The following is a 24,719-nucleotide window of genomic DNA, read 5'->3' on the forward strand; positions in this document are numbered from 1 at the left end:
CTTTCCAAGCCAAAAACATATAACAAGATTCATTCTAGAGACAATGTTTGGACCTCTAATTCTACAGATCTATCCAAATTTCCAGGTGCTCCTTTCCTCATGGTAACCATGGAAATTTCTCTATTAAACACCCTGAAGACAACAGAGTGATCTTGAGAAATATCAGGCTAAAGCTAAGCAAATTTAATTAAGTTGAAAATATTCTGTAGCAAAGAAATGTGCACTTCTAGGTGCTGACATCTTCCAGTAAAGTGACACTGCTGGGGACATAATGAAGTGCAGGGTGATGATGACTAATGGTGCACAGCTACTCCTGCAGAAATGTGTCAAGCACCTACAAATATGTGACAATTAATAACCTATAATGGGTGAAAATCTAATTCCACTTAGAGTAATAAATTTTTCCATCAGGTATTCATTGTCCCAAAATATGTACATATTACTTAACTAACATGGAAAACTTAAATTCTACTTTAATTCATGCTTTTTGCCTGAGAAACATGGAATTTTCCTTAAAAGCTTATTCTAAGTACCCATGTTAAGAAAAAAAAAGAGCCCTTACCCCAGTCCTGTTCATACAAGGCTTGGGAAAGGCACCATGATTCACTTATTGGCATGTGTGGATGCACAAAAATAAGATGTTTTGTGAGACTTAAGACTCCAAGAAAACTTTGTTACACAAAATATCAGCAACTAACAAAGCACTTAAATACACATGTAATTTTTGCTTGTTATGTATATGCATAAATCTTACACATTATTTAAATATGTGAACGGTCTTTTAAAGGGTCCTTCCAACAGAAATAAATGTTCCACTGAACGTCTTTTGTCTATCAGGCCTATACCATGCAAATGAATAAAAGACTTGTTTCCTGCACAAATACAACACGACAATACAAAAGCAAAGAATGTTATGAGTTAATCGAAGTTTTAAATGCAGCCAATCATATAAAACATATAATGTCAGCAAACACAGGGTACGTAAAAAGGAAACTGGGTTTACAAAAGATTTTGTACTCTGGACACTTCCCAAATCCATGCAGAATATTCTATTCATTTTGCTAACTGTAGGCAAGAAAATTTTAATAGAGGGTGAGGGTTAACACTGGGGTGTGGGTTCTTATTTTTGTAATGGCTATATTTTAATCATTTAAAGGTAACTAACCAAAAAAGACTAAAAGTCTATGGGTAAGAAGTTATCCTAAGAAAAATTCAAAGATGGAATAAGCAATATCACAAAGTTGTTAGAGTATTGGTCATAATAGCAAACATAAAATAATCTACATTGCTCAGTAGGGAGATGGTTAAGTAAATGGTATACATGCATTCTGATTCAGCCGTTAAAATGTTAGTACTTCAGCAATGCATAAAAGATTTAAAATATGTCAGACGAGAAAATGGCATACGGAACTACATGCACAGTATCATGAGGGCAATATAAAAATAAGGGCTGGAGACGAGGACTGGAACAACAGTAATGTGCTTTCATTTTCTCTATTTTCCAAATTTTTGAGGTGATATACTGTACTAATAACCAGCCAATACCCCACCCCTCCCATCAAGGGTAAAACATACTCCTGCACACATACAGAAAAGACAAAACCCAGTGTAAAGTTTAGTGGCATTAAAATTCCTCTCCGGTGCCACATTGAAGAGGTAATACTCTAGACAATCGGTAATGATACCTATCACCCTAAGACACAGCATACTGCACATTTAAGTGACATCACTAGACTGCTCCGGATTTAAAATCTGGTTACTTGATGACCTGTTCTTAAGTAAGAAAAGAATACTAACAGTTTTGGCAAAATACTTATAACAAATATACTATTTTTGGTTTTCTTTATCTACTAAAATCAATCATTTTAACCAAACAAGAGGGCTATAATATTGTATTTCAAAAAAACATGCCTAACATTCCACTAAAGAATATATGAAGTACTACAGGTTGTCACCATATTCAATTGTCTCAGTATTTTATGCTAGAATTGTCCTTTTTAAAAGCAGAGACATTCAGATGTCCTTTATCCTCCAACATATAGGATGCATTACAGCTGGAAAAACTAAGAGAGGCAGTGCAACAGATTGTTTTCCAAGAAAAGTAGTGGGGAATGTACCTGATCTTATTTTGCCTCCAGAATAAGCAAGCCCAAGAAATTAGCTATTTGTCTATGAACAGCCACATGTCAAGAATTACTAAATGTATCAGAGTTAAGTTTTTTACAGTTGAAAATGGACTAGGAGAGTTTTTGTTCGTTAACAATTGTTTTACATAGGCACATTTCTTTTAAAAATCTTAACTGCCAGCTTTAATGATGTTCATGTTTCTTTCACATGGCCAGCTCTTACGTGTTTAGCCTTTGAATTTCAAATCTAAGCAAGAGAAAGACAAATATTTAACAGAGCAACAGAATTCCTCAAGAGCCAGGTGATGTTCACTGGCTATTTATGGAAACTCTACTTCCTTTACAAAGACCTGTTCTTCCTTTAAGCACTAAATTGGAATTTTTCTATCAATTGGCATATGCATTTTATATTTGAACAAAAAATCATTTTATATTTGAACAATTCTGTTCAGCCTCAATTAAGACCATTAGATGAAATGCAACTGGTATGCAAAGCTAGTTTTCATTAGATTTAATCAATCTGTTACAACTTTCTATCCCAGCCCTCAATAACTGTGACTACAAACGCAGGTTAAAAAATACCTATAAAAACACTCTGTGTGATCCAAAGACTTCCCAAAGTGAATGTATCTATTAAACAACTTTAAATTGTAATTCTAAGTATTTTTTAATTTTAATATTTTTACAGGACTATTAACAGAGAAGTTTCTCACATTATAGGCTATTAAATATTTACAAAACTTCAGTTTTATGAAAATCACATTTAAGGACAAAATACTTCTGTGTTTTGGAGAAGCAAGAGAAGGAAGGCTCTGCAACAGTAGCCCGGGAAAACCTTATCCTACATGTGAATTAACTATTTTGCCTACCTTTCCATCATTTACCCTTTTCAACTTGGCATTTAGTCAGGGGTTCCCACTCCTCCCAAGATACACCCCAATTTAAAAAAGTTGTAATCCCCTAGCTAGCATTATTTTCTCTTGACAGGCTCCATTAGTCAATAAAAACAGTCCTAAGAATGGAAAGGTTTAATGGGAGAAGCTGAGACTATGCGTCACATTCTCGTGTTGAACAAGCAAGCACACCTGTTGAACAATGTCAGTGCTCCAACTGTTCCATGGAAGTCTGCAGGGACTATGTTCTGAGATGCTGTCTATTCATGCTCTCTGAAGTGACATTCTATTAGGTTGATGAAAACAAACTCAGTAACTAAATTCCCTACCATTCATCAATAAAACTGCAAAGAGATGGGGAGATATTTTTGAGCACATTTGGTGTTAATCAAGTACCTCTCCCATTCAAACCCACTCCCCCTCCTTAGACCTTACAATCTGGTTTCCAAAATCATTTCTGAAACTGTCCTGGGAATCAAATCCTCGCCAAATTCAAAGGTCTTTTTTAAAGTCTTAATCCTATCTCCCCCACTTCCAGACATGCCTCTTATATTCCTTCCAAAAGCATAACTATCCACCATTCCTATTTTTGGGTAACTTTTTTCTCTATTTTATTTCTCTCTGCCAAACTCAAGATTTCTATGGTTAAGAGCATAGACTCTGGACTCAAAATGCCTGGATTCAAATCCTGACCAAATACATAGTCTCCTTTCATGAATGGAAGCAAGTTACTTAATGTCTATGTTCTTCGGTTTTTTTACTTGTACCATGAAGATAATAACAGTACCTGTTTCATAGAAATTGTGAGGATTAAATACAAATACACACACAAGGAATACAAGTAAAGCATTTATAACAGAGCTGTGCAGAGAATGATGAAATGCTGGCTATGGGCGTAACAGCAGCTGGGTGGTGCACGCATGCACACCAGTGCCTACAGGAGCTGCAGCCACCACCACTACTATTCCTAATGCAGAGCACACTTTTTGGAGAAATCAGCCTCTTGAGGATGTAACCATAGGCTTCAAGCTTAGGCTTGTGGTTCCCAAAAGATGCTGCACTTTATTTTGAAATCCCAACATGCTGATTCCATTGGGAAGGCTTCCATCAGTCAAGCTGCCTAAGCAGACGCATCACCACGTCACTCAACTTGGCCACTGAGGGCTCCTATCTGACTTCACACTGTTCACTCCGTCTCCTAAGCTTACACCCCTGCAGTGGCCTTAGATTCCCACTTTTTTCCTGCCCCTCCAAGGTAGTGAGACACCAAACCTGCAGATTCTGCTCTTCCTCTCCTTCTAGAGCCACCCTCCTGGGCAAGGTGCCCACAGCACTCAGGCCCTCACACCTGGATTTCTGCCTTTGCTTCTAAGTTTGACTTCCCACCTCATCTCTTTTCTACATAAAACACTAGCTCCCTTCACTTTAGGCTTCCTTGTCACTGGTTTTCTGTTACCTAGAAGACCAAAGTCTAAAGCAGCTACGCACCTTCTACGATTTAATTGTCATTTCTTTCACAGTCTTACTTTCTCATCTCAGCAAGAACACTTCCGGTGGCTTCACATGCCCACCAGGACCACTGTTTGGGGTCATGCGGTGCCTGAACCATGTGCCCGTCTCACTGGTTAGGCCCATTCTACTCTCTTTTGAGGCCAGCCCGCAGGTACCTGTTTGTGCTGGATTCTTTTTGCTGGTGGTCCTCCTTTCTGTCCTACTACTACTCCGTATGGTACCCTGTTGACACTATGTGGCCTCTAAGCTTTTACAGCTCAGCATTTACTGTGTCAAAACATAATACTAATTATGTGTAACCCTAAAAGGTTCATTATTCCCTTAAAAAGAAGACTATATCTTGCACTTTGTGTTTCCCCTAGAGAATCATAAAGCAGTGGTTATTTAGCGTGTACCGTGCTGTGCCTCCTGCGGGAGTTCCAAAACCATAAACCTGAATTCTTATTCACTATGGCAGTGCTCAGCAAGTAGTTCTGTGAAGGGCCAGATAGTAAATATTCCTGGCTTTACACACCACGAATGGCCTCTGTCACATATTCTTCTTTTTCAATTATCTAAAAATGTAAAAATCTTTCTTAGCTGGAGAGGCTGGTATAAACAGGCCATATGTGGGATGGATTTCACCCACAGGTCATAGTTTACCAATTCCTGCCTCTCTAAGGAACAGTCAGTGCAGTGTCTTGCACAGTCTCTTCAGTCAACCAAACTTTCATCAAAAGCTAACTAACTTTCTAAATGTTGGTTGGTCAAGCACTTTATATGACTTTTGAGTTCTAACATAAAACACGTGTACCCCTTAAGTTCTCACCAGCTCGTTCAGACTTTTCCTTCTGTTCTCGTAACTCCTCTCCCTGGGTAGTCATCTGTTTGATGCGACTACAAAGCTGAGCAATTTCTTCTTCTTTCATTTCCAGGGTTTCATGCATCTGCCGTTTTGTCTCTGCTATTACCATCCCCTAAACAGAAGAGTAAACTCTAAAGCATTCATTTTGCATAACACACCTGCATCATCAATAGCACATATCAAACTTACTTTAAAAGGCAGGAAAATACAGTATTTCTTACTAAGCATGCACAGAGTTATTTCAGGACTTTACAAACTAAAGTTTGTGCTCTGTACTATGCACTACAATCATGCCAGTTACCTGCCATATCAGGGTAATTTTAATTTAAAAAGTTACTTTAATAGTAAGCTTAACCTTTTAAGTATTAACACATTTTAGTTAAAATAGTTATTTTATAGTCTTTGTATAAATGCTTGCTATAGTTTGCCCTATTTTAGTAAACAGTTTATAATGAAGAAAATGTAGCCTCTTGTACTTGGCTCAGAGCTGTAACAAAGAGAGAGCCTTGGAGCCTGCTGAGAGTATAAGGTTACTGCTGCCACACTGGATGGACCAAGACAGTGGGACAGCTCTCCCGCTTTTTCTCTTTCCTCTTGTGACAGCTTCTGGTCCCACCACCGCTCCTTACTATTGTATATGAGGCACCCCCATTCCTCCAATTTGCTAATTGCTACTGTCTTCCTACTTGCTGAATAACTACACAAGACATGGAGTCACTAGGGGAAAAAGCTAGTCAAATATGATATATTAAATCAGTTATTTCCAACTAACAAAAAATGGGTGGTTCAACTTGTCTCTTAAAAACTAAGACTTTATGACAATTATTTCATGATGTTAAGAATACTTTTACCTTACTTCCCAGGTGTGTCAGCCCTTGCTTTAGGGTGTGACTCTTCTAGTTGTTAATATTAATGGATGAATAAAAGCTAAGTAAATGGAGCATAATTATATAAAATTCCAAAATAAAACCATGGGCCTTCAGTTTCTTCAAAACTCAAATTACAACAAAAAATAGAGACAGAGAGAGGGCAATGGAACCTATAGATTAAAACAAGTCTTAAGAGTCACATCAACCAATTGCCATGAAAGGACCTTATTTGGATCTTGAGCCACAAAAATGGAAAAAAAATGTATGAGACAAAGAGGGAAATCTGAAACTAACTAGATAGTTTATTATATTAAGGAATTAAGTTTACATTTTAGATGTGATCATGATAATATGGTTATATTTCTATAGAAGTACAGAGAGTCCTTTATTTTGAAGATACATTAAAATACTTATAGAAGAAATAAGATTTCTTGGATTTGCTCTAAAACAAAGCAAATCCTCAGCTGAGGATAATGGGGATTGGAAATGTACAGATGATCCAGGATCAACCATGAGATATTTAATTGTGGAAGCCGGGTGATGGGGTCACAGAAATCTTTGTACTTTTGTAAATGTTTTAAGTTTTTCATAGTAACAAGATTTTTTTTTAAGTGGGCCTTCCAGTATAGCATGGAGAAGACAAGTAATGATTCTATAGCATCTTACTATGCTGATGGACAGTGATTGCAATGGGGTGGGAAGGGACCTGATAATGTAGGTGAATGCTGCAACCACAATGTTGCTCAAGTAAAACCTTCATAAGATTATATATCAGTGATACCTTAATTAAAATTTTAAAAAAGTAGGCCTTCAATGAGTTTATGGAGTAGAGTCTAGCAAAAGTATTATATAATGAAAAGACTGGCCAATACATTTCAAACAGATCTGACATGTTCTTAACTACATGGCCACTTAAAGTACTGTAGCCATGAAGTAGCACATTAAGGAAAATGATGGATGGTGTAGAGCTAACTGGAGATGCTGTAAAATAAAAAAAAAAAGACCCCAAAATTTGGGACTGAAAGACTGAGGTCCAAACTGTTTGCTCATGAATTTTTCGGTTTTATTTCTGCCACAGTAATAGTTCCTGCTCCAATTCTAAACTGCCAAATTCGACTATACATTCCAAAATTCATTTGGAGAAATTTCTATTTACCCTAATATATACATTACTATTTCTTTACTTTTTAGGCAATCTATCTGAGAGAGATTAATCTACTTCCATTATATTTGAAAGATAATATTTAAATCATTCACATTTAGTAATTAATGCCTTAATTGTAAATAATTTAATTTTTCTCTGAGAAGTAGTTACATACTAAAAAACATATAAAAATGTAGTTATGTACTATCAACTATAGAAGATTTCTTTTGCAACAGTTATTCTAATCAGTATATCAAAGTGCTGACTGGGATCAAGAAATCACAGAAAATCAGCTTCCTCCACATGATACAAAACTAACACTAATACTTACATAAATCTAGAAAATCTAGAAACCAAAACAAGGATTTTTCATGGAAGCAGCTATGAAAATTTTGGAAAACATTAAGTCTGAATGCTTCAAACTGCTTCCAAAGGTAAATTTCGGGCCCCTGACAAACTTTAGTATTGTAAGTTGTGTTGTTTTACCTTATCTTGTTCAAGCTGTTCAATTAAGTTCTTTGCATCACGCAACTGAGTGATAAGTTTAGTCTTCTCAGCCATATGAAGCTCCTAAAAAAATTTTAAAAGTTCATTTCCATCTCTAATAAAGCTTCTCACATGTGAATGCTAAACATTTGATCTAGCTTGGATGTGTCTCATACTCCAGTGGGAGACAGGTACACAGGGCCTCTCTAAGGGGCAGTCAGCATTTGGCTGTCCAGGCTGGTGGGTAGCCTCTGATGCTACCTGCAGAGGTGAGCTGGCCACACCTGGCCACGAGTCCAGCTCTAGGGTAGGGGCTGCATTAATCAAACTCATGTGCTCTTTTACCTTCATCTTTTCCAATTCTTGAAGTCTTTCATCTAGTTGTTCTTGCAAGGCCTCTTTCTCACTGGTTAACAGTGTACACTGCTCCTTATGTGACTGAATTGTTTCCTTGCAACGCTGCAGGAGACTCTCTTGGCGCTTAACTCTTTGTTGAAGGATTTCCAGTGTTTTAGCAGAAGCTTCATCTCCCACTATTCACAGTAAAGCAGCATTAGTAGGGCAGTCAGTAAAGAAAGTAAGGCCCTCTGAGACTAGTCCCTCTGCTGGCAAAGGACTGCATCCTTATCCCAACACTCTGCTATACGGAGCCAGACACAGATGGAGGGCACTCTTCCAAACCTCTACTCTTCTGCTTTATGTAGGATCTGTACCTGAAGACGCTGAGTAGTGCATTCATCTTTTCTGTGCTTCAACCCCACATCAAATGACAACAATACCCAGTAGCTACCTAACGTTAGCTGAATTCACCCTCCTTACAAAACAGTGTGACGGCCACCTTTTGTTATTCAAGAGTGCCCCACGTCTGAGCAGCCATCCCTCCCGAAAAGATTAACAGAGAACTCCTTCCACTGCACTTGAATCTCTGCCAGAGAGGAGCTCTGATAGGTGCAGCTATCTCTACCTACACTTCGAGCGAAGTTTTCACACCCCTTATAGGTTGGCTGCTTAGAGAGAGCTGCTTAGTACCTTACTCTGGCTCTGGCTAGACTAAAGGTTTATCACAAACACCTTTGAGAGAAAAAGCTAGAAAATAAAAAGTAGGATTTTTGCTGAATGTGTAACCCAAAGCCTCAAAGAATAGGGAGAACCGTAATTGGATTTTAAGACAAAATTTATCCTTTCTTTTCCAAATAGAAAGCAAATAACTGGGCAAATACAGGCATCTCTGAATGTAGAAATATGTAAACAATATTACTTAGAAACTACAATGGCTAACCAATGGCAAGTAGCACATTCACTAATATTGAGCAGAGCTGACTGTTTATAGGAAATCTAACTGCCATCAATAATACAGTGTAATGTAATGGATTTTTATTACAACAGAAATGTGCTGCTCTTCACAAACTTTCAAGTCTGAAAACAATTTACTTTCTCCTGAATAACAACAAAGAACCAAAAGAACAACTCCCCTTGCATCTTCCTGGAACAATCAGGATCAAGGACACTTTACTTTTTCCTCAGCCCGCATCACCCCCTGGGATCTCTCCACACCCTCCTCTGGTTTTTTTTTTTTTGAGAGGGCATCTCTCATATTTATTGATCAAATGGTTGTTAACAACAATAAAATTCTGTATAGGGACTCAATGCACAATCATTAATCCACCCCAAGCCTAATTCTCATCAGTCTCTGATCTTCTGAAGCATAACGAACAAGTTCTTACATGGTGAACAAATTCTTACATAGTGAATAAGTTCTTACATGGTGAACAGTACAAAGGCAGTCATCACAGAAACTTTTGGTTTTGATCACACATTATGAACTATAAACAATCAGGTCAAATATGAATATTCGTTTGATTTTATACTTGATTTATATGTGAATCCCACATTTCTCCCTTATTATTATTATTATTATTATTTTTTTTTTAATAAAATGCTGAAGTGGTAGGTAGATGCAAGATAAAGGTAGAAAACATAGTTTAGTGCTGTAAGAGAGCAAATGTAGATGATCAGGTCTGTGCCTATAGACTAAGTATTAATCCAAGCTAGACCAGGGCAACAAAACATCCACGGATGCAGAAGATTTCTCTCAAAACACCTCCTCTGCTTTTTAAGTTAACCTTTCAACAAGCCGAAGCTTACCTGCTGGCTCTACATCACTCTCTGTGTTCTCTTTAGTGACACCTTCAGCCTGTGGTTCCACCTGAGGGAAAGGTTTCAGTAAATCAACATTCATCGGACCATTTCTTAACCGTTGCTTCAGCAGAGAAACCTAAAAAAAAAAAAAGAAGAAATAAAAACATAGAAAAGCCTAGACAAAAACCCAACAGAAAATATGGCAGTAGTACTTTCTTTTAAAATGGGGAGAGGACAGAGTAAGAGATAATCTTTTTGCTTATAACAGGGGTAAAAATCAAAATAGTTTACTCCCAATGAAGTTAATTTTTGTATTTCCTATTTTCAATGATATCCTAGTTATATGGCTGTAACTGGTTGCAGTCATAGGTGAGGTATATACAATTGCCAAAAGACACAATAAATAAATAATAAATTATATTTAAAGTTAGTTGTGGAAAAGCAGAGTTTTAAAAAATCAGGCCATGTTTTTAAAATATCTGGAACCTATTAGGTATCATATCAAAACCCCTTTGTATTCTTAATGCAAAAATTGCAAAATACTTTCTCTTTTATCCTTTTACCTGAGTCTGAAGAACACTAATATACTGATCTTTTTCTTCTAAGGATGCATCAAACTCCTCTTGGAGATGTTTTTTTGCTTGCTGGTCCATCTGAAGCTCCTAAAATCCAAAGGGTTTTATAGGTAATTTTCAGTATAAAATTAAAAAATACAAATTTGAAGTTATCAAAGTATAAAAACATGATCAATCCAGATGTACATTTCTCTTAAGGTATCAGCAACAGTAATTAGAGAAACTAGCTTTTAAAACATTAGTATTTACTCCAACAAATAACTTTGTTTCTTAAATAATGTGAAGCTCCAAAAAGAAACAGTAAATTTTTACAACTGCAGTAACTGCTGAATTGATACCAATGTGGAGATGATAAAAAAATAATAATAATTAGTCAAAAAACCAGAAAATCTGAATAGACCAATTACCAGCAACGAAATTGATCTGGTAATCAAAAACCTACCTAAGAACAAAACTGCTAGACCAGATGGCTTCACTGCTGAATTTTATCAAACATTTAGTGAAGACCTAAAACCCATTCTCCTTAAAGTCTTCCAAAAAATAGAAGAGGACAGAATACTTCCAACCTCATTCTATGAGGCCAGCATCACTCTAATACCAAAACCAGGCAAAGGCATCACAAAAAAAGAAAATTACAGACCAATATCCCTGATGAACATAGATGCAAAAATACTCAACAAAATATTAGCAAACCAAATTCAAAAATACATCAAAAAGATCATCCATCATGATCAAGTAGGATTTATGCCAGGGATGCAAGGATGGTACAACATTTGGAAATCCATCAACATCATCCACCACATCAACAAAAAGAAGGACAAAAATGACAAAATCATCTCCATAGATGCTGAAAAAGCATTTGACAACATTCAACATCCATTCATGATAAAAACTCTCAACAAAATGGGTATAGAGGGCAAGTACCTCAACATAATAAAGGCCATATATGATAAACCCACAGCCAACATCATACTTAACACTGAGAAGCTGAAAGCTTTTCCTTTAAGATCAGGAACAAGACAAGGATGCCCACTCTCCCCACTTTCATTCAACATAGTTGGGACCTTGGGTCCTAGCCACGGCAATCAGACAACACAAAGAAATAAAAGGCATCCAGATTGGCAAGGAAGAAGTTGAACTGTCCCTGTTTGCAGATGACATAAAATTGTACATAAAAAACCCTAAAGAATCCACTCCAAAACGACTAGATATAATATCTGAATTCAGCAAAGTTGCAGGATACAAAATTAATACACAGAAATCTGTTACTTTCCTATACACTAACAACGAACTAGCAGAGAAATCAGGAAAACAATTCCATTCGCAATTGCATCAAAAAGAATAAAATACCTAGGAATAAACCTAACCAAGGAAGTGAAAGACCTATACTCTGGAAACTACAAGACACTCATGAGAGAAATTAAAGAAGACACTAATAAATGGAAACACATCATGTGCTCATGGATAGGAAGAATTAATATTATCAAAACAGCCATCCTGCCTAAAGCAATCTATGGATTCAATGCAATTCCTATCAAAATACCAACAGCATTCTTCAACGAACTAGAGAAAATCGTCCTAAAATTCATATGGAACCACAAAAGACCTCGAATAGCCAAAGCAATCCTGAGAAGGAAAAATAAAGCAGGGGGAATTATGCTCCCCAACTTCAAGCTCTACTACAAAGCTACAGTAATCAAGACAATTTGGTACTGGCACAAGAACAGACCCACAGACCAATGGAACAGACTAGAGAGCCCTGATATAAACCCAACCAAATATGGTCAATTAATATATGATAAAGGAGCCATGGACATACAATGGGGAAATGACAGCCTCTTCAACAGCTGGTGTTGGCAAAACTGGACAGCTACATGTAAGAGAATGAAACTGGATTATTGTTTAGCCCCATACACAAAAGTAAACTCAAAATGGATTAAAGACTTGAATGTAAGTCATGAAACCATAACACTCTCGGAAGACAACATAGGCAAACATCTCCTGAATATAAGCATGAGCAAGTTCTTCCTGAACTCATCTCCTCAAGAAAGGGAAACAAAAGCAAAAATGAACTCATTGGACTACATCAAACTAAAAAGTTTTTGTACAGCAAAGGACATCATCAACAGAACAAAAAGGCATCCTACAGTATGGGAGAATATATTTTTAAGTGACATATCCAACAAGGGGTTAACATCCAAAATATATAAAGAACTTACATGCCTCAACACTCAAAAAGCAAATAACCCAATTAACAAATGGGCAGAGGATATGAAGAGACAGTTTTCCAAAGAAGAAATTCAGATGGCCAATAGACAAATGAAAAGATGCTCCACATCACTAATCATCAGGGAAATGCAAAGTAAAACCAAAATGAGATAGCACCTCACACCAGTAAGGATGGCCAGCATCAAAAAGACTAAGAACAACAAATGCTGGCAAGGATGCAGAGAAAGGGGAACCCTCCTACACTGCTGGTGTGAATGTAAGCTAGTTCAACTATTGTGGAAAGCAATATGGAGGTTCCTCAAAAAACTAAAAGTAGAAATACCATTTGACCTGGGAATCCCACTCCTTGGAATTTACCCAAAGAATACAACTTCTCAGATTCAAAAAGACATATGCACCCCTATGTTTATTGCAGCACTTTTTACAATAGCCAAGATATGGAAGCAACCTAAGTGTTCATCAGTAGATGAATGGATAAAAAAGAGGTGGTACATATACACAACGGAATACTATTCAGCCATAAGAAAGAAACAAATCCTACCATTTGCAACCACATGGATGGAGTTGGAGGACATTATGCTCAGTGAAATAAGCCAGGTGGAGAAAGGCAAATGCCAAATGATTTCCCTCATTCGTGGAGTGGAACAATGAAGCAAAACTGAAGGAACAAAATGACATCAGACTCGGAGACTCCAAAAATGAACTATTGGTTACCAAAGAGGAGGGGTATGGGTGGGTGGGTGGGGAGGGAGGGAGAAGGGGACTGAGGGGTATTATGTTTAGTACACATGGTGTGGGGGATCACAGGGAGAACAGTGTAGCACAGAGAAGACACATAGTGGATCTGTGGCATCTTACTACACTGATGGACAGTGACTGCATTGGGGTATGAGTGGGGACTTGATAATATGGGTAAATGTAATAACCACGTTGTTTTTTCATGTGAAACCTTCATAAGAGTGTATATCAATCATACCTTAATAAAAAATTTAAATAAATAAAAAATAATTGCATAAGATAAAAGTAAAATTTCACCCTACTTTAAGACATCTTACTATTTGGGCTGCTTTATATTCTCTTGATCTAAGACTAAACTGTTATATACCAAACAGCTAATAGAGCCTTCCTCTTCCCAATATATGAAAGCGATTGATAGCCCAAAATCAGAAGCTTCCTCATCTGTAAAATGAAAAGGCTGAGCCAGCTGATCACCAAATGGTAAAACTTCTGAAAGTTTCTGAAATTACTTAAATGCTATGTTAAGGCCACAAATGAGCCTTTCTAACTAAATCCTGTGATCTTTACCTCTCTTGTGTACCGTCACCAACAATTACCTCACAACGGAGGTGACTGATTTCTGTGGCTTGAGGGTTCCTGTCTACATTCTTGTGTCTTAAAGTCTCCTTTATGTCCTTCATGGAGTCTATCAGCATCTAATCCTCTGGGCTCAATCCTGTGCCCTCAGAATTCTGTTCTTCCTCACACGCCTCCAGAATGCTACAGATTACCATCAGGAACAGATTAGACGTCCCAACAAACCCCTCTACTGTTCTGGGATTCCTAATTACGTGAGCTCACTTTACTTCTCTCTGTGATTCCTGCATATAATCCATTTCTTCTATTACTTTCTCCACAATGTTTTGGTCCTATTTTTCCCACATCAATAACCATAGTCCAGAACTCTGTAATTTTCATTAATTAATTTCCCTAAGCAACCTTCTAGAGAGAATTCTTATCTCAAGTCTTCCTCTGGTTTAATGCACCCCTTATACATTCACTAGAAAAATTTCCTCAGTGTTTTCAAGGACTCACAAGCAATGCCCTCTTCTTGCACTGTGTTAAACTTATTGTCAAACAGTCACCAACTGTCCTCTATTCTCCCCCACACCTACTCTGCCCTAAATCCCTAAGCACATTATTTACTGTTCCTCTCACTAAACCTCCTGGCTTGCCTTTCCTCAACAGCAGTAGTCTCTAAATGCTGTTCTTCAAATCAGGATGTGCCCAGAATGAAGCTGGCACTGATCCATGGGGAAATAAGAAACAGAAAGGCAAATGTACAGTGTTCTTCTTAGAGCTAAATTTCTTTCATTTAAACAACTGGACTTCATTCTGAGAATATATCCTTCCTAATTTTTTGGTATTAAAAAACCTTTTTTTCATGAAATAATGACAACAAAGAACGTGGTTCTTTATCCTTGATGTCCTTTCTTGAAAAAATAAAAGTTAGCAGCTCTATGACAATTTTCCTTTCTCCAATTTCAGGAGGGAATGGGAAGGTAATTTTTCAGTCCTGAAATCCTCAAGTCCGCAGAGCACTCTCCCCTGACTTCGCATAGGCCAATTCTTTAGTCTGGACAGCTGCACCCCTCCTTTACAGCACTGTAGTCTTTCACTTACTTTAAAATTTATCTCTTCTAATTACTACACCCTACCGTACTAGACTCTGTCACACAGTATCCCTAACAGCTCACAACAACTCCTCAATTTACACTACAGTTTTCAGGTTTTGAATCATCTGGATAAGAAGTCCTTAGACATAATGGCAGCATCTCCTGCTACCTTACACAATTCTACCAATAACACTCAGTAAACAATAAAGGCTACTTGTGAACTACAAACTGCCTACTTATATTCTGACTAGAGCCCACAGGCTGGCTAGCCGAGTGTTCAAAATCTCCATGATAAGGATTTCACCTGCTCCAGAACTGGACCCTGAGATCTGAGGTCACTTTCCACTTCAAAAAGTTCTTCTGATTAGACAGACCCTTGCAGTCACTAAGAACCAATCTTATCTTCCTTCCACATGACACCACTTCAAACTCTGGAGCCTGGCAAAAAACCTGATGTTTTCCCCCAACAAACCTAATATTTTCGCACTACTCCCCATCTCAGCTAATGATACCACCATTCACTGTCAGTCAGGCCAAAAACCCTGGAGTCAACACTGACTCCTCTTTTCCCCCATGTCCAATCATCAGCCAGTCATACTGGCACTGCCTTCCAAGTGGGTAGATCTGACCATTGCACCACCTCTATCCCTACTACTGCTACTGCCGCAAGAGACTGCTAACTGCTTCCACTCTTACCTGCTGTAATCCATTCTTCTAAGAGGAGTCAGTCTGTGCCCACCCTAAGGCCTCATTCAACCTTCATCCCTTTATGCTTGCTTAATTTTTTCCTAATAGAATTATTTACTACCTGACAGTGTTACATATGTATGCATGTATGTATATAAGTATGTATGTATGTCTTACCCAGAAAATAAGCTTCATTAGGTCATGGATTTTGTCTTATACACCCTTATGTATTCTTATCTAGAATGTTCCATATGTGCATGAATAAAGATATAAGAATCCAAGTACTTAGTAGGTCTGGTATAATATATATTTATTGAATAAATGACAATGTTTCTGGGTCTTCTCATGAAACACATCCCCCACTTTCCCAACCACTTCATAAGGATGTGATTTTAAGTCCCTTCACCATTCTGGTCAATTTTTTAAAAACATTCCAGCAACTCAACAAAACCTCTTAAAAAAAAAAAAGTGAAACCCAGTACTGATTCTAAAATCGAATTTTAAATTCACTGTCTTACTGGGCAAACAAACTCCTGCATGTTAGCCACTTAGAGATGAAAAAATATGTTCAAGATTACTATCACCTGACAGTTTATTTATCAAGCTCAATCATCCAAACTATTTTATTAAAACATTTGAGAAAAGTAACTCTTTCGGACATCTAAATAAACTGTATTTCCAGTTTAGGCTTAAATCAGTAATGATTCAGAAAATATTTATAATTTTATCTGACACTGAATTTAATCAATAATGCTCCCTCCAGCTAACTCCTTAAACAACACCCTCATTAAATCACAAAATAAGATACTGGCGTGTAATGTAATTGTTGCAAAATAACAACCCTGTGGTTAAATAGTCTCTTAAAACACTATTTAAATTACTATACAAACAAAAACTTTGTGAAACAATATACAAGTAAATACTGCTGAGGGCTATCTCTGGCAAGTGGAAGTGGACTCTGGTTTACTTATCTTCAGTGTTTATTTAGACTATTTGAACTTTCTAGCACAATACAAAATGGCTCTGTAATATTATGAAATTAAACTAACTCAATAATTCTTCTATTTTTGGCCATTTAGACTGATTCCGGTTTTTGGCAAACCCTGCAATTAACATTTCTGTGCCTTAATTTTGCAAGGTCTTGTGGATTATATCCTTAGGGAGAAATTCTGATGAGTGAAATGTATCAAATACCTTTAATCGTTTCAATATTTTTTATCTCAGCCCCATGTTACCCATTATATTCAGAGGTGACTTCAAGATGCAAAAGATGAAGTCTTCCTCCCTGAAGTTAGCTTTGAGAACAGCAATTGCTCATAACAAATCATGTCTGAGTGAGCCTGGAAAAAGTATATGTCATGCACAGACAAAGGACAGAGAAAGGAGGTAACATCTAAGACAATATCTTCATTTATTCCCCATTCAACTGGCCTTAACAGGGAATCAGAGAATCCTATCTACTTAGATGAGCTCATAATTTGCAAAGTTTAATTACCTTTTCCTCATAGTATGAAATTCCTGTTTAGTATCTGTTCATGATAAGAGGTTCAAGATCAGGCAAAAAAATTATAGGTTATCTATTGGAAATGTTTTTGCTTACCTTTTTATTTCTTTATCAGATTCTTTAAAAAAGTATCCAATATGCTAGATACTGATATAAGACATAGTATTTGATCCAAAGAAGACATACATGACCAACAGACACATGAAAAGATGCTCAACCTCTTTCATCATCAGGGAAATGCAAATCAATACTACAATGAGACAGCACCTCAGACCAGTCAGAATGGCTACTATCCAAAAGACAAGAAATAAAAGTGGCGACAATGTGGAGAAAAGGGAGTCCTCAGAGATTGCTAGTGGGATTTCAATCTGGTACAGCCACTATGGAAAACAGTATGGAGATTTCTCAAAAAAGCAAAAATAAAAATACTGTAAGACCCAGCAATTATACTTTCGGGAATCTGCCCAAAGAAAACAAAATAATTAATTTGAAGTTTTATGCACCCCTATGTTTACTGCAGCATTATTTACAATAGCCAAGACATGGAAACGACCTAAATATCCACCAATTGATGAACAGGCAAAATGATGTGATACACATATATAAAAATGGAATATTACTCAAGCCATAAAAAAGAAATCCTGCCATTTGCATCAACATGGATGGACCTAGAGGGCATTAGGCTAAGTGATATGAGCCAGGCAGAAAAAGACAAATACCATATGGTTTCACTTCTATGTGGAATCTAGAAAAATAATGTAAACAAAGAAACAAAACAGAAAAAAATTCATAAACAAAGAGAATAGCCAGTTGGTAACCATGGTGGGGGGGTGAAAAGGTGAAGAGGATAAAGAGGCACAAACTTCAAATTATAAAATTATTTAGCCACAGGGATTGAAGTATAGCATAGAGAATACACCTCCCAATATTGAAAAATCTTTGGTGATAGATGGTAATGTATATAACTGATTAATCACTAAGTTGTCCATCTGAAACCAATATAATATTGTATATAAACTGTATTTCAATAAAAAAGTTAAAAAAAAAAAAACATCGTATTTGTCTATATAGAACTGTTATTTTGATATAAAATATCAGGAGAGATGTTCATAGATTCTATTCAAGCACATACTGATAACCACAAGGGGAAGAAATAAAATACTAAAGAATACTTTCTTACTATCTTAACATAGCAAAATCAAGATGTACTCAATTTTGGCCAGGCTAAATCAGAAAGTACTAATGAAACTGTGTATAACTTCTACTCAGACTTTAATCCCAAAGAAACAAAATATTTTACAACTTACATCACTCTAAATGTTTAATCAAATGGTAATCATGGTTTTATGGGTTATATTTTTTAATTGAAGAAAATTTTTCTCTTCAGAACAAAATTTAAAATAACTGGAACTTTCACTTATCTACTTAGTATTTACATATAAATTACTGAATAAATCTTTATGCAACTGGAACCAAGGGTTATGTCCAGAAATATATTTTAGCTGCTACAAAAACAGTTAACGACATGTACCAAGTGGCAATTTACTATATGGCCTCCAGACCCCTTGTTTTTCTTCCTTCTCTTATTAGCTGTCTCTTGGGCATTTCAATTATAGTCTTCACTAGAGGCAGTGTGGGAGTCAGATAACGGCCCCCAAAGATTCTCCAGCCTACCCCCTAAAACCAGAATATACTACAAGGCCCCCAAAGATTCTCCAGCCTACCCCCTAAAACCAGAATATGCTACAAGGATGCACAGATGTGGTTGAATTAAGGCCCTTGGGACAGAGAGATTACTGCTGGATTATCTGGGTGGGCCCTATTTAATCACAAGCATCCTTACAATCAGGGAACCTTCTCAACTGAGTTCAGGGAGAGAGGGAGAAGTGCCTGGGGAAAAGTGGTCAGAGAAGCAACACTGACAGCTCTGCAGGTGGAGGAAAGAGGCCATGAGCCAAGGGATGTGGCAGCCTCTAGAAGCTAGAAATGGCAAGGAAACAGATGCTCCCCTAGAACTTCCAGAACGGAACACAGTCCTACTGACACCTTGATTTTAACTCAGTGAGACGTGTGTCAAACATCTGAGATAATAAATTTTTGTTGTTTTAAGTGTAATCTGTTGAGGCAGCAACAGGAGACTAATAGAGAGAGGCAGATAATAAAAAAGACCTAAAACTCATCAATCTGTGGCTCTGCTAAGTAATTCCTAAATTTAACTAACTAAATGATAAAGTTCCTGAATAAAAGTATGGATTTGTAAGGGGATTAAGGAGCATTATGATTAGCACACATAAGATGGGGGGGCACAGGGAAGGCAGGATAGCACAGAGAAGATAAGTAGTGACTCTAAAACATCTTACTGTGCTGATGGGCAGTGACTATTATAGGGTATGTGGTGGGGACTTGATAATAGGGGGAATGTAGTAATCACAATGTTGTCATGTGAAACCTGAGCATAAGATTGTATATCAATGATACCTTAATAATAATAATAAATAAATAAATAAATAAATAAAGCAAACAGTTCAGTCCAGAAAAAAAAAAAAAAGTATGGCTTTGTACCACAGGGTGAAAACTACCCTTTAGTTTAGTTCTATGTTCCCTTACCTCTGCCTCTTCTCAAGCTCTCACCAGCTCCCAAAGGGAGGCAGAGTTACAAATGTGACTGGCAGCACCCAGGTTACTCAAAGAGCCCACTTTCCCTGAAAGGTCAGCACATCTGCTTCTTACCACAGGTCCTCACAGAGTACACCTTTTGGCCAAGCCTCTCCTAGTTGCCTAAACCCCTCAACACCTGCAACCAAGGAGATGCATGGCACTGGGGCCTGGTGGTAAAACAGGCCTTTCTCTCCCCCCTCTGATATGCCCGGGAATGCTCAGTCTGTGATTTAGATTAAGATTAGATAGGAGACCTAGCTTGGTTACGAGACAGCAGTGAGTGTCACATGGGTGCTTACCTACCTACTGACAGGGTAAAGTTCTTCACCTGTTTGCTGGAGCATATTTTCAGAGCAGAGACCCCTCAGTCAGGGACCTCTAGTGGAGAAGGCCTGAGCACAACAGAAAAACACAGGCTTTCCTGCATCTCCAGCTTCGCTACCATTAAAATACCCTCAGAACCTGAAGCCTAACATCTAGCCTACACTATGAACTTCTTATCATTCCTGCTCTCCATGACTACACAAACCAATCATTAGCTGTAAAAAACCTGGGCATTTCTTACAGAAACAGACTATACCTACTCCCTGATTAGTCCATTTCATTATTCCCAAAACATCAGACAACAAGCAAAAAAATATTAAGTGAAAAGGAATTAATTTAATAGAAAACCTTTTGGGGAAAAGTGCCATATTATTTGTCCCTCTAGCAAAATTCTAAAAGCACCTTCTTTCTAGTAATATAAAGTGCCTGAGAGGGAACAAAACCTAACATCCTCTTCTGCCCAAGACCCCACATTTCTAGTTGACTTCAAAGACAGCATTACAGTTGTACAACACTCAGAAAAGCATGGGTGGGGTCAGGGGAGGAGTGGTGGAGAGACTGGGGGAAGTCAGGGATAACAGTCAGGGCATCCTCTTTTTCTGGGTGAACATTAAATACTTGAAGAACAAATATACCACAATGGTTAAAAGGGAAAGAATATATATGTAATAGCTTATGATCTAACAGTATAGGCATGGAAAAAGATTTTTTAAATGATGGAAGAATTGGAAGAGCATATAAAAGTGTATTTAACTAATTGCAGTGACCGTAATTGATGGTGGTAGTATGTGTATTGTCGTTCTAAGACTATTGTGCTTAGAACGTTGGGACAGGCCAATGACTAATTTCTGACCTTCAGGTTCTTCAGATGAACACAACAAAAAGACAGGGATGCAGGGGATGTACAGATTTAAGAAGAATTGTCTACATGGGCATGACTGAAGCATTTGGGGGTGCACACGTAGGTGACAAAACCTTAAAGAGACATAAGGAAGTACAATAAAGTCAGGACCATAGTACTTTCAGAGAAGGGGGCGCTGTGGTTGGGCTCAGAGACATGAGGGCTCTCAGGGAGGCTGGTGGCAACATACAATGTGCTGGGTTTACAGTGGTGTTCCCCATGTACGTGAACACTATGGATTTTTTGTGCTTGTTTTCTGTGTCTGTTATATTTCAAAATTAAAAGATTTTTAAATGTTTATGAAAAGCGATATAGCACAGATACAGAATGCTATCTTCTAACCAACATAAGCCAATATTCTCTCTCCTTCTTGAGATAGGACAAAAGCAAAAATTAGTAAAGCATGACTCCAAATGATAAATATTTGCCTGAACTCTAGTAATTCTCTGAAAAATTACCACCAAATAACTTCAGTGAACTTTTATTTTATTTAACCAAAATTATGGGTTAGAAAAAACAAAAAGAAGCCTGAAACACCTAACAGAAGGGACAGCTTAGCCTTGAAAGTTCCCATTGTTCATGCAGGCAAATGACATTCTATTGGTAAATAAGACATTCTTAGGTTATTAATTCCACCAATAACTTATACCCTGGGGAAACCACACAAATTAAAACTGTAAGAGTTGATCCCTGGCCTTATAGGTCAAGCAGTTCGTTTTTACCTTACCTAATGAAATGCACATGAAGCTATCCTAACAGATACAGAAGTTCTGATAAACATGAGAGATTTTAACTACTGCTGCCAAAGTACTAATCACTACAACTTACCTCTCTTAATTCTCCAATTCTCCGAAGTGCTTTATCCTGACTCTGACTTAATATACCCTTGGATTTAAAAAGAAAAAAGAGCTGGTTCAAAGCTTGACACACTAATGAAAAAAGTAACAAAATAGCACAAACCATTAAATTTTATCTCAAACACCCTCTGCTTTGGGGACCATGCAAACAATTCTCTACTGCCACTTAGTGGTAGAATTACACACATCTACAAATAAAAGACTAAATAAAAATCCACAGGATTTAGGAATAAAATGACCTTTTGAGAACGAATTTATGACGTGAAAATAATACAATGAATTAAATCAGAATTATCCCCCATTTTGGTAGACCTCATGCTTAAAATATCAAAAACAACAAAAACTATTTGTAATAACAATTTTCACACTTGTTATGGACAATTAAAAAACACTGAATAAGCAATAAACCACTGGTGTTGCCATTCTGAACTGATTATATTCCAGACCAAAGATGAAAATTTAATGTTGTACTTAATTTAGCCATTATTATTAATATTTATAGCAGTTAAATATTTAAAATTGTACATGAGGAAATTAATGTTACCAAAACTCACTTTATAAATATCTTTTTGGTTATGTAACTTGAGTCATTAATGGGACAAAATGCTAAGCTGTTTTAAATAACTTTTACTGTAAAAAACAGACTGTATCTATAAAGAACACAGCAAAGTGAGTAATGTTTGAACAGCAGTGGCTACTTCTGCCTAGCTCTGTCTTATGAATTATTACCTGTATAACCTGGTGGGAAACTTCAGATCACAAACAAGATGACACAGTGAAGCTGAGGTGGGTCCCCCAGAAGAGCTATAGTAACTTCTTCCCACACACTTCACCAAGAGCTGTACAAGCAGCAGCTTCAGGAAGAAGAAGAGTGTGTGCTTGGGTTTGGACCCTGAGCAAATTATAGGAACAGAGATCTGCAGCTATTTAAAATTAGAAGGGAAAGCCTAGGAGGTTGTATATGTCTTTACCATTAAAACAGGATGCAATCTGCAGACTGGGACACTAAGAAACATGACTAAAAGAGGCCAACATGCCATAAATCCAAACCTCTTCAACATTACAGGGATCCAAACTCAAGGAAGCCCATCCTTACCAGAGGTAAAAATCTCTGGGATTTCTCACTCACTCTCATTATCAAAACTCCCAATGGTAAAACAGGTTAAATACTTTGATCACATGGAGAATTATTGTAAGTGATGGTTAGAACTATCTTACTGTAAAATCCTTTCTAATTTTAAAATTATACATTTGAATCAACACAGCCAATAAATCACTTACTTGTAGCTTTTTTTTCTCTCTCTGAAGAGTCTGATAAGCTGTGACAAGCTAATAAAGAAAAAGTCACCAACATTAGTCATTCCTAAATAAATGAAATTAATTACCCTAAACTCTGTTAAGGTATCTCATTATGAAAATTTAAAAAAAGAATTTTTATAGATAATCCAACCTAATTAGATGCATATACAATCAAAACTAAGTAACAGGTAAATGTATTTCTAAAAAACAAAATGTAACTTGACTATAAATAAATCTCTATTTCATTTCACCTTAGACATAGCTCTTTAAATTTCAGAACCTAATTCATAGGTAGGGATTAGAGCCAGCTTGCCTAAAGGCTGGTGGCTATTCAAACTGTGCTCACACACCAGTACCATCATCAACAGAATCATCTGGGAACTTGCTAGAACAGAAATTCTTGGGACCCACCTAAACTAAGAATTGGGTAGCAGGGTCTGGGGCACTGGAATGTGTGTTTTAAACAAGCTCTCCAGGTGATTTTTTTCTTTGGGCTCTAACAGACCATGTAACGATGGTCCTCTGGTTATAGGGCCTGAGACTGTGGCGCTGTGAAAATCTGAGGAAAGGAACTCATAACCAATAGATGAAAACTGGGAATTCAGGTCATAAAGAGATGTTTAACCATTTAACCTAACTAAATAGGATATTTAAACATTCTAGCAACTCTTGATGAAATTATGGGACAATAAATCTTTTTAAACCTTCAAATTATATAGCATTACTCATGCTCCAACCAATTACTTGGACCTTACTCTAGAAGTGCTAGTGGGCCCTAAAGAGACAGGCTGCAGCTTTAGGAGGAAGCACCCCCATATTCTGAGCCTTGCCATTTCCCTCAGAAGGCTGCTGTGTGCTCTCAAATGCATCTACTGATGTCTTGAGTCAAGAGGCAGGCCGCAATGGAAAGTGAGTCCAGCAAGGTAATAAAAGAAGTACAACTCTGCCTAAGCCCAGGATCTGTGCCTTCTTATTACCTCAAGACAGGTATTCTTATTAACAGACAGGAAAGTGGTTCTCAAAAAGGGGGAATGATACAGGGCTGGAAGAGTAACCCAACGATTACAGAATACCACTATTTCATCCTGGGCACCTACAGTAGCAAGGAAAGGTAGAGACAAAGGCTAAGGGTTGTTTGCATCCCTAACAGCTGTGTGAATCCACCTGCGGTAGTACAGAAGAGTGGACACAACCAGTAAGATCTAGATTCAAATTCACAGTCTATCGATTACTACCTGTGTGACTTTAAGCATTATGTAATCTCTATGATTAAGTCTCT

The 24,719-nt window shown here is 37.2% G+C and overlaps 1 protein-coding gene across 7 annotated transcripts in view; it reads right to left on the reverse strand.

Annotated features, from left to right (window-relative positions):
- GOLGA4 (golgin A4) overlaps positions 1-24,719 on the reverse strand; it is a 127,634-nt gene that overhangs the window by 55,604 nt on the left and 47,311 nt on the right. For 6 of the 7 annotated variants that reach the window (XM_036921605.2, XM_057491943.1, XM_036921608.2 and 3 more), the window contains 7 exons: positions 23,423-23,470; positions 22,113-22,169; positions 10,577-10,675; positions 10,020-10,149; positions 8,220-8,407; positions 7,875-7,958; positions 5,340-5,487 (listed from right to left, as the gene is read on the reverse strand). In XM_036921605.2, coding sequence (XP_036777500.2) covers positions 5,340-5,487; positions 7,875-7,958; positions 8,220-8,407; positions 10,020-10,149; positions 10,577-10,675; positions 22,113-22,169; positions 23,423-23,470 — 754 coding nt within the window. The remainder of the gene's footprint in view (positions 1-5,339; positions 5,488-7,874; positions 7,959-8,219; positions 8,408-10,019; positions 10,150-10,576; positions 10,676-22,112; positions 22,170-23,422; positions 23,471-24,719) is intronic. The other variant, XM_036921606.2, reaches the window with a different exon arrangement.

This window comes from Manis pentadactyla, chromosome 14 (genome assembly GCF_030020395.1).
Source record: "Manis pentadactyla isolate mManPen7 chromosome 14, mManPen7.hap1, whole genome shotgun sequence".
Classification (NCBI taxonomy): Eukaryota; Metazoa; Chordata; class Mammalia; order Pholidota; family Manidae; genus Manis; species Manis pentadactyla.